Raw genomic sequence first — 12,352 nt, 5'->3', positions numbered from 1 at the left:
AACTCATCCTCTTGAAGGATCACAGTTCCAGTGACTCCTCGATCATGAAGTCTGCTTGGTTGCTGGGAAAGGCGCCCATTTTCTTTCCTCCCTTGAGCTCGAGCTCCGCCGCGGCGAGTCCCATACGCCTGAGGCGGTCAAGAGCCTGTTTCTCGTAATTCTCTGCGGCCCGGAGTGCCGAGTACTGCATTTTCGCTCTCGGATTGGCCGCCTTGGTAGTGACCAGCTGAGTGGAGTTCAGTACACGCTGTAACGCAACTCTGAAGCGGGGCGGAACGAGGATTTACCTTGTCTATGGTGTTGATCCTAGCCTCGACTGCGCCCGACTGAATCATGTCGGCCAGCTCGTCCTCGATGCCCTGATCCGGGCCACCAAAGGCCTTGTTCATGGTATCCAAGCTGACACATGAGAACGGGATCAGGTACTGGATGATGCATTTGCTCCGGATCTGAGAGTAGATGGCCGCGACGTGCTTTTGAAGGTAGATGTCCAGGAGACAATCCGGGCGGTACGACTCGAGAATGGCAATGCACGCGGAATATCTGCCGCTGACGAATTGGGTAACAGCTCGGCGAATGTGCGGGGCCTGCTCGAGGAAGCTTCGAAACTGCGAATTGTCAAGAACTTTGCTCTGCAGCTCGTTTCGGTCCATGGATGCCAGAGCAAGGAGGCCGCCATAGACGGCGACATCGCTCTGACTGGCGACTTCACTGTAGGTTGATGCTGTGATAGTCGAGTCGGCTGAGAGAAAGCTGAGTGCGGCATCTTTGAACCTTTCTTGCCCTAGAAGCGCAATTCCCTGAGCAATTCTGAGGTATGGCTGGACGGCCTTTTCCTCCTCTGCGTGTTGAGCACCGCCCATCTTGCTGAGGTGGGCGCTCACCATGCCCCATTCACGCCGCTGTATCGACACACGAACCAGGTGCCTCCCGACGTCGAGAAACTGCTTGGGAGTGCTGACATCGGGCCTCATCTTTGAATATGTCTCGGCCGCGGCATTAAGGTCGCCGATGCTCTCGAGATGCTTGGCAAGGTCTTCATTGCCCATCTGTCGCAAGAGATTACGTCGTTAGCAACATGGTGACCCTCTCTGCGACCTGCCCCGACTTACCCGAATGCTCTCCTTGATGAGGTTGTTCTTGTAACCCTTCAATTCCGTCAACAAGCGGTTCGTCTCGATCTGATTGGCCGCCTCTTGCGCTTCCAGCCATGCCTGGTCGAAGGTGGCCTCCGGTTCCGAAGGTGCCGCAATTCGCAGACACTCGACCGCTTCCCTATATCTCTGGGTATCTTTACCACGCTTGGCTTCGGCAATCGCTGCTTTCAGCGCATCGACACACAGCGGCACTGAGCTGCGCCCGATGAGAAAGAGACGGTCGAACCGGGTGCGACCTGTCGTACCATTAGCCCTGAAGCCACAGAGCACTTGTTCGCGCGACTTCGCATTTGTTCACCTTTGTAATTTTGAATATAAAGATCGAGATCGAATTTTGGAGGGTCTGTCCGAGAGCCCAAGTTAATCGCCGATATTCCTCGCGCTGATAGAGGCTCTCGTTGCGGGGTGGACGGGACATGGGTTAAGGTGATTGTGCGCCTGACATACCTTTGACAATAATCCCGTCTTGGCTGTCCATGATGGTGAAAAAGGCGAGCAACGAGTCCGCCATTTTGCCCGTTCTCAGGAGGAAAATCGGTCGTTGTGAGGGCAGGCAAGGCTGCGACCTGAGCTGGGCAAGCTCTCCAGCTGGTAAGGCTGAATGTGTGAGCGGGTAGGCAAGTGTAATGGTGGGGTAAAACAGTGGGGCTTCAATCTGCTATCTGTCACCGTCGCTTGCTCTCTCAATTTGGAAGATGACAGGAAGGGAGCTTTGTCAGTCACGATGCGGAGAGCTGACGGCCAAAACTACCTTGACGGATGGGGGTCTCAGAACAGGCTGTTGCAAGACTGTTTTGGCTGGAACGGATTACTGGTGACAGAACTGGCAGAACCTGGGCCTCACAAATTGGAAGCAAGATATTCTTGCCCACATTCCAAAGTACCTTTCCAGACTATTCAACCAACAGTAATTCAATGCAAGAACAGTTCTCCTTTAGCGGGTTGGATTTGCTAAGGTTAATATTCTATTTCGCAGATAGCTAGACTACCTAGGCTCTAATAGCTGTTATATTCTGAGCCTAGAGTATCACGGCGGGACAGGCGGACAATCCAATGACAATTGTATTCAGGCTAAGCTACAGTCTAGGCTCTATTCCGTCAGGTACGGGCAGGCTTAATTGTCAAGACGTAGCTCGAGGAGCTACGAACAGAACTCGCGGCAGCGAGGTGCAGGATCTTCAACTACAGAGGCCGGTGCTTCCCACACGCCGGGCCCCACCCGTGGGTCCTGGCAGGCGTGGCGCAATCGCCGTAACATAGAGTGGGGTATATAGACTGCAACTTCCTTTCTTACTCTCTTATATTATCTCTGTGACGGCCTTCGAATTGCCCATGGCGGCACCTGCCATTGAGTGCACGTGCTTCACCTGCTCATAACTATAGTATATATAGTTAATACCTACCTCTTAACTTCAATTTACTCATATATATATATTTATTTATTAGGTATTTATTTAACTAATTATCAGGATTTACTTACATATTAAATACTCTTTCACTTTTACTTTCTTACTTCCTTTATTCTATATTTCGCTATACTATATCTTACTTCTATAGTTAGTTATTCCTTTCTCTTTTCTACTTATTTAACGTTATACTTATTTTTTATTCCTATTCTTTCAGTTCTCCTTTTGCCTGTTTGTTAAATTTCCTTTCACTAACTTCATCAAGTCTCAACATTTCAAATTATCCGGCACTCACCGTGTCCCTTGCTAACCAGCAAAGTCAGTGCTGGTCTGATATTAGATCGGCATCCTCTAGTGGGAAGTGGTAAGCCTGAGTTAGAATAGAGAAGTTCAGGCGGTAATTGGTCCCTTGAAATCAAGTTTGGCCAAGCCGAGATCAAATCGATATTCAAGCAGTCGGATCGTTTTCGGGCTTTCTTTGATTGCCTATACCGACACTGGAGTAGTTAGATCCATACAAATCCCATTTTGCCGAGAATCAGCCTGCCCGGCTCATCCTCCGGGAGTCCCAGAAAGGAATTCAAGAACGCCGTCTCTGCAAAGAGCGAGCGCGATGGGACTCCTGAGATTCGTGCCTAGGACCATCTGTCCACCAGCGCAGCCACATTACAAACGGTCCTTTCATGCCTTATATTCCCTGCCACATCGTCGCGCGGTGCTGCGCTCCGAATCGCATCCCTTGTACTCCAGTATCTTAGTCACGGCAACAGGGCCAAGCCCGTCCGGAAAAGTCTGCTCTGCTGGGGCCTTGCCCACACACTGTGCATGTTTGGAGAGATCATGACCTGATTTTGGACGGCGAAGACCCTTGGCTCCACCCTCCGCATGCCAAGAGACGCGCTATGACGTATACCAAGCCCTCTAGCGAGCCCCTGGCTTCCCCACCCTTTCTCAGATCTCCAATGTCCGTTTCCCATATTCTGCACCCTCTGGACGCGCTTTGTCAAGGAATTGACTGAGCCGCCGCAGGTTGTTGCTCAAAATACGCATCCCAATTTGACGGCTCAGGCATCCGTGAATGTCCTGCAGCCGCGAACCCCTTATTTCTAAGGTACTGCTGCGCACCTTGACGCACCTTCCAAGTGGATGGCAGCACCGGCATTCGATGGCTCCCTCCTTCCCACCAGAGAAAGGCAGGTCACAATAACCGCCCTCTGAGGTCTCCGGTGGAGCCCGGTTCAGTTTGCGCAGTGGTCCACAGTATCCATCTGCCCCCTTCATCACTGAAGGGGTCCGTCTTTCCCGACTCGAAGGAGACCGGTCGTCACGTTTTCTGTATCCGTAACCCTGTTGTTCCACCGAGCCATTCCTGTTCCTAGCGTGTCCGTCCAACCCGGGAATAACGTGAAATGGAAGGACGCGGAGCGCAGGCTACCACGGTGAACACGCCCAACGTCCACGCTCGAGCCATGCACAAGAGTCAGCACAGACAGAAAGACGGTGGATGGCTCTCGGCTTCGCGTATCCATCCTCAAGAAAGGCCCAGAATCTGCAAGTGCTGTTCCGCCCCAGACCATTCTTCTCCCGTTTGAGGAATTCCTGTGCACCGATGATGTGACATAGCTCTGCCCGACAACCGCAGACGCCAGGGACACCGAGTCTCGCGCACATTCCACCAGGAGATGCCAGAGTCGAATTTAGGATGTTGAGGCAGCCCAGCAACATGGGGCTACGTGACCCTGCAATATCGAAACGATCCCAGCCCCCCTCGTGGATTTGCACACTATGGGTCCGCACCCGACGGTTAGGGTTCATCCCACAGGCACGGAGGCTGAGGTCCTCCCTCCGAGGAGGTCGAGCAAGGCACCACCGGTAGGCTGTATAGACGCACCATATACAAGCGGTCCAGTACTGCACTGCTTCCCCACAAGGTTTCCAACACATCTCCCTCCACCCAACCACAAAGCGGTCACTGCCGATGCTTCGAGTTCACACGGAGTCCGTCCCTTGGCGGTTTATACGCGCTTTTCGTACCCTGATCGTCGTGGGCATTTCCCTTTTCTTACCAGTCTTCTGTCCCAGCTCTCGCCAAACCGAGCGCTCATCTGTGCCTAGTGTCCTGTGCTACGCCACTCTCGGGTTGACACTTTCTTCTCCCTCCTCCTCCCGTTGTCCTTCTTTATTCACACAGTGGCTCCCGAAATAGGATCCTGCTGATAGCGGGGTCCACAACTACAGTCCATACGTTGCTTTGCTGCCCTTCTGCAGTCCATACCTGCTTCTGCGACCCAACCCCTGCCCACTTCCCCGTCCATCCACTCGGCCGCTGTGAGCTCTCAGCCCAGCGCTTTCGAGCGGAGCGTTCCCGGGAGGAACTGGAGCTGGGGTCTCGGGAGACAGGGTGTCGACTTAAACGGGGAAAGTCCTCGCTCCGTAGATTCACCCCCTCCCGGGTCGGGAATCGAGGATTAGCCTGGTCACCCATGCGGGCTCTTAACCCTCGCGGAATATCACCGGCTTTGTCACAGTCCCCTAAACAACTCCTGGTACCCAACAACGACTCTCCTGGCTCCCAGTTGCGGCGTGTTCAAAGGCCTTACCGACACGTCGCTCCTCGAACAAAACATGAGCATGGGATTCTGAGACTTCGTCGAGACGGGGAAACAGACAGACCTACGCGGAAAGAGTCAGCTGGATATTGCCGAGCACCCAACGCCCATCCACATCCGCAGCGTAGCCATGCCGGTCCCGGCTCCCGACGGCGCCTCTGCTCGCCCAGCCCGGCCGGCTCCACGGCAACCGCGTTATGGGCCGGCCAGCAGTAGCACGAGGAAAGCGGCCGCTCCATCCAGGGCCACTGATTCCCGGAACAGCCCAGATGTGTCGGATGAAGACTCGGCTGAAATGTCCCAGGACGAGATGGCGTCCCCCTCCGATGGCACCAAGTCACCGGCCCAGTCTTCCGTCAAGCCCGAGTCCGAGGATGCGTCGGGGATACAAGACGGTGTTGATGATACACCGAGAATGCCCATGCATAAACGCCGTAGAGTAACGAGAGCGTGCGACGAGTGCCGCCGGAAGAAGATCAAATGCGACGGCAAGCAGCCTTGCACACACTGTTCCGTCTACAGCTATGGTAAAAACGACCTCAACTTTCTCCTTGCTTTTCTCGGCTTCGCCCTTGGTTCAGGCCGACTGACTGGTATGCAGAGTGCACATACGACAAACCGTCTAACCGCCGCAGAAACCCTGCGCCCCAGTACATCGAAGCTCTAGAAGCCAGGCTCCAGCGAGCCGAGACTATGCTGCGCAAGTTCATGCCGGAAGTTGATCTTGCCGACCCCAACCTGGACCCGGCAGTCCAGCAAGAGTTTCGCAACAGGGAGAGGGCGAGGGCGAAGGCCATGGAGCTCAAGCGGGAGGCAGCAAAGGGAGAGCAAGGGGACAGCCAGGACGCCCAGATCATGTCTATGATAGAGTCGATTGGCCAGCTAGAGATCAAAGAGAGCGGTGAATGGGACTTTCACGGCATCTCTTCGGGAGCTGTCTTCCTCGGGCGGATGAAGGAGCATTTCCAGACGCTGTTGGGAAACGAATACCGCATCCCCTTCTTGCCCCGGCCAGCCGTGCCACCCGGCTTGTTCAGCCTCGACTCGCCGAAACCCAGTACCAGCTCGCCATGGGATGCTTCGAGTGCGTCGGCCATATACAACCTCCCTCCGATCGACAGGGTCCGCACGCTCTGCTACTACTCGCTAGACTGTGCCACCTGCCTTCTCCGAATTGTACACCGACCGTCCTTCTACGAGATGGTCGACAAGCTTTACTCGACGCCACAGAAGTCTTGGGGTAACGAGGAACACCGGTTCTTGGGCCTGTTGTACGCAGTACTGGCGCTCGGTTGCGTGTACAACGTCTCTGAAGACCAGGCTTCGGAGCCGACTGTGACTTACAAGTTGGCCGTCAAAGAAGGGTGAGATCTCCCGTCCCTGTCGCCCCCTTGACCTTCGGCGTTTTCCAAAACTCGTCTGACGTTTGCTGTGGTCCAGGGTCAAGTATTATACATCAGCACGGCTGATCCTGCAGGACGTCGCCGAATGCCGGGATATGGCCTCTCTTCAAGCGCTCGTCTACACAATACTCTTTCTTCAGGCGACCTCCCACATCAGTGACTGCTACGCATTCCTCGGCATTGCTCTTCGGTCCTGTCTGCGCATGGGCCTGCATCGTCATCTCCACCACGACAAGATTACTCCGATCGAGGACGAGACCAGGCGGCGCGTGTTTCACGTCGTCCGCCAGCTGGACTTGTACGTCTCGGCCATCCTGGGCTTCCCTCTGCTGCTTCAGGATGAAGACGTCGATCAACCGTTACCAACCGAGGTTGATGACGAATACATCACCAAAGAAACGATCCGCATGCCGCCGCCGGGCACCCCGTCAGTCTTCCAAGCGTTCAACGCGCACAACGATCTCATGAGGATACTTGCAAAGGTGGTCAAGGACATCTACCCGCTCCGGGCGATGGGGGACAGCGCTCAGGGGCAGCAAACCAACAGGACCTTCATGATCAGCTACTCTCGGATTCAGGCGATCGAGACGGAGCTCCAGGAGTGGCAGTCCCGGCTCCCTGACTACTGGCGACCGAACCATGACGGTCCCGTTGAGGTTGTCCGGTATGCAATCCGGTCATGAACCAGCTTCTACGCTACGATTAGATGCTAACAATACGAATCCTGCCAGCATTCGCACACTCCTCCGGTTCGGATATGCCCATGTCCAGATGATGCTCTACAGACCGTTTCTCCACTACATTTCGCCACGACTGACGGCGGGCAAGAAGATTGAAGACCGCTACTACAACTGTGCAGCTGCGGGGATTACCGTGTCTCGGAATATCATCCTCGTTGCGCTCGAGATTCAGAAACAGGGGGTCCTCATCGGGCCATACTGGTTCATCCTGTACACCGAGTTCTTCGCCATCCTCTCCCTCCTATTCTTCGTCTTGGAGAATCCCGACAAGCCAGGGTCCGCCGAGATACTGGCGGATGCGAAAGCAGGCAGGGACGTGATCGCAAGCCTTGCAAAACGAAGTCTGGCGGCTGACCGTATCACCACTGCTCTCAACGTAGGTCTTCATCCCCGGTGCAAGGATACCGTCAAGATTCTGATGCTAACCATCTCTAGCCCCTCTTCGAGCAGCTGCCAGACGAAGTGCAGAAAACCACGACCCGGCCAACACCGACAAAGAAGCGATCCGCCCCGACTTCGGCCCCCACGCTGACCCCGGCTCAAGGATCAAGGGCGGGCAGCGCGGCGTCAGCGACTCGTCCAAACTCCAAAGACGAAATCCCGCAGCGCAGGTCAGAGGAGGTCGTTCGCCCGCCCATCGGGCTGCTTCGGCGGGAAGCACGGGCGCCTCCCCAGAGAGCCACGTCTCTGGATACCGTTGAGTTTCAGCACGGCAGTCTGGCAGGACAGAACTTCACCAGTTTTCACGACATCATACCTATGAACATGCCCCTCTCCGCGCCGGTTTCCGATTCCAGCGGCCCGCAGGGAACCGTTCACAGCCATGCCCAGGGCTTCCAACAAGGACAAGTGGCAGGCGGGCCAGCCAGCTCCCTGTACAAAATGGACGCCATGATGTTCCCCTCCGAAGACCCGTTCGCTTATCCAAACCAGCCACTGATGGACCCAGCCAGCCATCACCACCACCATCCAGGCAGCCAAGCACCACCACAGTCGGGAGCGGGCGGCGGCCCGTCCCACGATGCGATGCAGTTCTACATGCCGGACATGTACGACGGGATCGAGGGCCAGCTCCTGGAGCCGATCCCGTCGTATCTGATCCAGCACGGGCAGAGTCAGTCGCACCACGGCCTGGACGCGGCAGCGCAGACGTACAGCACGCCCGATCTCTTGGCGATGCACCAGGGCCATGGCGGTCCGCAACAGTACCATCAGCAGATCTCGCAACACCAGCAGCAGCAGCAGCAGCAGCAGGGGGCCATGATCGATGAGATGCAGACAGATCAAGGTTTTCGAGGGGGCAACTGGGGCGACATGATGGGCCATACCGGGTATCGGTGAATGGATCTCCAAGAGAGACGACTCGAAGGAAATGGGAAGTTTCAAGTTGAACATCCCAGATTCCAGAGAGGAGGAGGAAGTCAGCTGTACCGCTGGTGGATGAATACCGCCTCAGCAGAGCTGGAGGCATCGACGCCTCGCTACTGCACTAACCGACAAGACAACCGTCCGTGTGATAAATGAAGGGGGAATTGAAGGCCAGGCAGGTATGGTCAGATTGAGACACCAAGCGGCGATTTTCTGCATTTTTGATACAGCGGGTGACTCAACGCTCGATGCTCTCCATGAGGAATGTACGGAGCGACATGAATGGGAACTGGCTCTGGAGAGTGGTGCTTTGGACACATTGATATCGGTCGGATAAGATAGAGGATGTCGGGTTGATTGGGGAAGGGTTCGGGATGGGTTGGGGAACAACACAACAAAGAAGGGGCATGATGGGTCCTTACGAGCAAGGGCTTTGCCATAGAATGACGAAAGCAAGTGAACAGATGAAAGCATTTATTAACCAAGGAAGTCAAAAAACGTGGGGATACTTGGTAGTGATGTCGACAGAAAGATCTTCAAGTTCCCTTCTGCGATAATTCATCCCTTTATCGGAACGTGTGCTCGTTGAGGCACCCGGTAATTATATAGTATTTAACGTTAACTAGCTTATCAATTATCAAAGTATTTGTACGCACAAACTCCAGGGTGCAATTACCATCACACCATCTAGCGCGTGGGTAATACCCAACGGCCGGCAGTTGATTGATTCTTGAATATAAGGCAGCACATCGCCGCACTTAGATTGTGCGCTGCTCAGGGCCTGCTGAAATTCAAGCTGTTCCAAGATCAGTACCGCTTACCGAGTAAGGAAGGTTACATGATACGTAAGGTATCCGTACCAGATAACAAAGATCCCCCGATCTACCTTATGTGGGTACCGTAACCCGGGTGCATCGCCGAAGACTCCAAAGGCAGCCCCAACAGATGACTTCAGTGCAGGTCTCGTGCCTCTTCATCTGCACTCGCCTTTACGAGGAGCTTACGTCCGCCCCGGCTTCGATGAGAATTCAATTCACATTTACTTTGAGCAGGTAACTAGGGGAACAACTTTATCTACTGGCTGCTCCTTGATTTCCACTCTTTCAACCATCGACTCGCGAGCCATTGTCAGCTGTTGGTTTCGCAACTTGGAGCGACCCTGACGCTATAATTTCTTGTGGTTCTTGTTTGTTTTTGCGGCGCGTTTTGCTGCTCGAGCGGTGACCACCTGACAACTGTCAGGTTGCTGTTGTTCGAAGCCGAGGCAAGCCTTCGGGGAGTACAAAGTACAGGTATCTCCACGGGCAGGGCCATCATCGCACTCATTATCAACCTAGAAACGAGCAGATCCCCATAAAGCTGCCAACATAAATAAGTAAGATGGGGGATTCTTACCACTTGGTCCCTGTGGACGAATTCGAGGCGCTGTGAGTTGGCCATGACGTGGATGAGTTTGATGCTCGAGAGCTCGCTGATCTTCGTAGGTCCATTGAGGTGAAGCCCACCTCACCGCCGCAGCAACGGTCCAAGAGAACCGAGAAGAATTCCGCGTGCTCCCCGAGTGATTCCAAAGAAACTGCTTCTACAAACACCAAGACGCCGAAAATCATTGATCATCTTGATGTGCAATGGCTGTATAAGGACTTGGGCAAGTATCCAGGTATGCCTCTGGACCCCTTGGAGTCAAGTTCATGTCCCTTGGAAACACCGCGTTCTAACGAGCCGTAGCCAAAACACATGCTCGGAAGGTTGCTAAAGAACTGGGCGTGAACTGCGGTGTCGTGTACCTCGTCGGTCAGGAGGAGAAACTCTATGAGGACTCGGACCAAGGCCCCGAGTTCCGCCAGCGAAGATAGTATGGTCACGCTGGCCTCGAAGTACAACGCACTGCTGGATTCGGAGCTGACACCACCTTAGCTTTTACTACATTACTGGTGCCGACTTCCCGGGATGTGCCGTGACTTACGAGATCGCCGCCGACCGGCTTGTCCTCTGGATCCCGCAGATAGAACCCCGGAAGGTGCTCTGGTACGGAAGGACGCCCACCCCCAAGCAGTGCATGGACGTCTCGGAACTGGACGATGTGCGCTACATCAAGGACCTCAATCGGACGCTCCTCGCCAAGGTCCAACCGGGTACCATCATCTACGCCCTGCACCCGGACCAGGCTCCAAAGCTCGTCGAACACCGCAAGGGGATTGTGCAGATCGACACCATCAAACTCAAGCCGGCCATCGAGCGTGCCAGGGTGATCAAGACCGATCATGAAATTGCCCTAATCCGGCGGGCAAATGCGGTTTCCGTAAGTCTCTTCCCCCTTTTCTCCCCGTTTTTTCTTTCTTCGTTCAACGCTCTCTAACCTCCACTTCCCCCAGAGCGCCGCCCACAAAAAGGTCCTCACGCTCGCCAAATACCAACACAACGAGCACGACATCCAAGCCATCTTCGCTGCCTACTGCATGGCCCACGGCGCCAAACGCCAAGCCTACCCGATCATCGCCGCCTCCGGCCCCAACGCTAGCACACTGCACTACACCAGCAACGACGCGCCCCTCGACCCCAACCACGTGGTTGTCCTCGACGCCGGCGCCGAGTGGCGCTGCTACGCCAGCGACGTCACGCGCACTTTCCCCCTGTCGGGTTGCTTCCCCTCGCGGCAGGCGGACGCCATCTACCGCGCCGTGGAGCGCATGCAGGAAGAGTGCATCGAGCGCGTGGCGCCCGGCGTGCCGTTCTACGTGCTGCATCTGCACGCGTGCGTCGTGGCGGCGACGGCGCTGTTGGAACTGGGCATCCTGCACGGGGGGAGCGTGGCCGACATTCTGAATCGGGGCACCGTTGCCGCGTTTTTCCCGCACGGGCTGGGGCATCATGTTGGGTTGGAGGTGCATGATGTGTCAGGGAGGGAGAGGCTGTTGTTGCCGTCGGTGTTTGGGGAGTGGGAGGAGGTTTCCGGGATTGGGCGTGGTCGGGGAAAGGTGTCGTCGAAGCGGGAGTTTGTTGGGCCCGAGCAGCTTGCCGCGCTGTACCAGGAGTCGTTGACTTCGGCGCTGGTTGACTGTGCGCTGACCTCTGAGGAAGGGGAGGCGGCGAATGCTGGCGGAAGGCAGACGCTGGAGAAAAACATGGTTGTGACGATCGAGCCAGGGATGTGAGTTCTACTTTTCTTTCACATCTTGCCTTTGGAGGTTCCCCGAGCGGGGGGGGGGGGGGGGGAGGGTTTAGGAGGGGGAAGGTGCGATGACACTGACTGAACGTGACCCAGCTACTTTTGCCGCGAGTACATTGAGGGCTACTTTGTGAACGATCCGGCTCATTCCCGATACATTAACAAGGAGGAGCTCGATAAGTACTGGGACGTCGGCGGAGTCCGTATCGAAGACGACATCCTTGTTACGGACAAGGGGTACGAGAACTTGACATGGGCGCCCAAGGGCTTCGAGATGCTCAAGGAGGTCGAGGAGGCCCGGCCCTTCTGATAAGATGGCATGTGGCGAGGGGATAGGAGGTGGACTTATGCCTTTTTCATCATGTGGGGGGTATATATTATTATTCCTACACCGCTGTGCCCTCGGGCTTGCCGGACCTTCAACAACTTACTATACAGGAAAACCGCGCCCTCGTGGGCCGGGTGAAAAACCCATATCGACAATCAAGGAAACGATCAGT

At 55.2% G+C, this 12,352-nt stretch overlaps 4 protein-coding genes across 4 annotated transcripts; 2 read left to right on the top strand and 2 right to left on the bottom strand.

The window, feature by feature from the left end:
• Positions 1-19: 19 nt before the first annotated feature.
• Positions 20-1,668, bottom strand: N657DRAFT_573116 (PCI-domain-containing protein; the record flags this gene model as incomplete). The annotated part of the gene is made up of 5 exons (XM_062788938.1): positions 20-226; positions 288-1,049; positions 1,113-1,393; positions 1,456-1,500; positions 1,605-1,668. The coding sequence occupies 5 exons, from the start codon at positions 1,666-1,668 to the stop codon at positions 20-22; spliced, it is 1,359 nt and encodes a 452-aa protein (XP_062647207.1).
• A 3,634-nt stretch (positions 1,669-5,302) lies between these two features.
• N657DRAFT_633727 (uncharacterized protein) lies at positions 5,303-8,656 on the top strand (the record flags this gene model as incomplete). The annotated part of the gene is made up of 5 exons (XM_062791231.1): positions 5,303-5,699; positions 5,774-6,536; positions 6,613-7,239; positions 7,307-7,691; positions 7,751-8,656. The coding sequence occupies 5 exons, from the start codon at positions 5,303-5,305 to the stop codon at positions 8,654-8,656; spliced, it is 3,078 nt and encodes a 1,025-aa protein (XP_062647206.1).
• Positions 8,657-8,712: 56 nt separating this feature from the next.
• On the bottom strand, positions 8,713-9,408 carry N657DRAFT_407866 (uncharacterized protein). Its single transcript, XM_062787231.1, has one exon. It carries the CDS (start codon positions 9,155-9,157, stop codon positions 8,768-8,770), a length of 390 nt encoding a protein of 129 aa, XP_062647205.1. The 5' UTR covers positions 9,158-9,408; the 3' UTR covers positions 8,713-8,767.
• A 191-nt stretch (positions 9,409-9,599) lies between these two features.
• N657DRAFT_644971 (Creatinase/aminopeptidase) lies at positions 9,600-12,352 on the top strand. Its single transcript, XM_062792853.1, has 6 exons — positions 9,600-10,110; positions 10,168-10,343; positions 10,412-10,538; positions 10,601-10,985; positions 11,059-11,834; positions 11,949-12,352. The coding sequence occupies exons 1-6, from the start codon at positions 10,064-10,066 to the stop codon at positions 12,160-12,162; spliced, it is 1,725 nt and encodes a 574-aa protein (XP_062647204.1). The 5' UTR covers positions 9,600-10,063; the 3' UTR covers positions 12,163-12,352.

This window comes from Parathielavia appendiculata (assembly GCF_033297405.1).
Source record: "Parathielavia appendiculata strain CBS 731.68 unplaced genomic scaffold N657scaffold_6, whole genome shotgun sequence".
NCBI classification, from domain to species: Eukaryota; Fungi; Ascomycota; class Sordariomycetes; order Sordariales; family Chaetomiaceae; genus Parathielavia; species Parathielavia appendiculata.
Note: the sequence above shows the minus strand (reverse complement) of the source record. Positions and strands in the feature narration are given on the sequence as shown.

Excerpts from the sequence above, each read along its gene's own strand:
- N657DRAFT_407866 (XM_062787231.1), bottom strand. The coding sequence starts at position 9,157 with ATGCTTTCATCTGTTCACTTGCTTTCGTCATTCTATGGCAAAGCCCTT.
- N657DRAFT_644971 (XM_062792853.1), top strand. The coding sequence starts at position 10,064 with ATGGGGGATTCTTACCACTTGGTCCCTGTGGACGAATTCGAGGCGCT. Across the intron at positions 10,344-10,411 it reads GGACTTGGGCAAGTATCCAG|CCAAAACACATGCTCGGAAG; the intron begins GTATGCCTCTGG and ends AACGAGCCGTAG. Across the intron at positions 10,539-10,600 it reads GAGTTCCGCCAGCGAAGATA|CTTTTACTACATTACTGGTG; the intron begins GTATGGTCACGC and ends ACACCACCTTAG.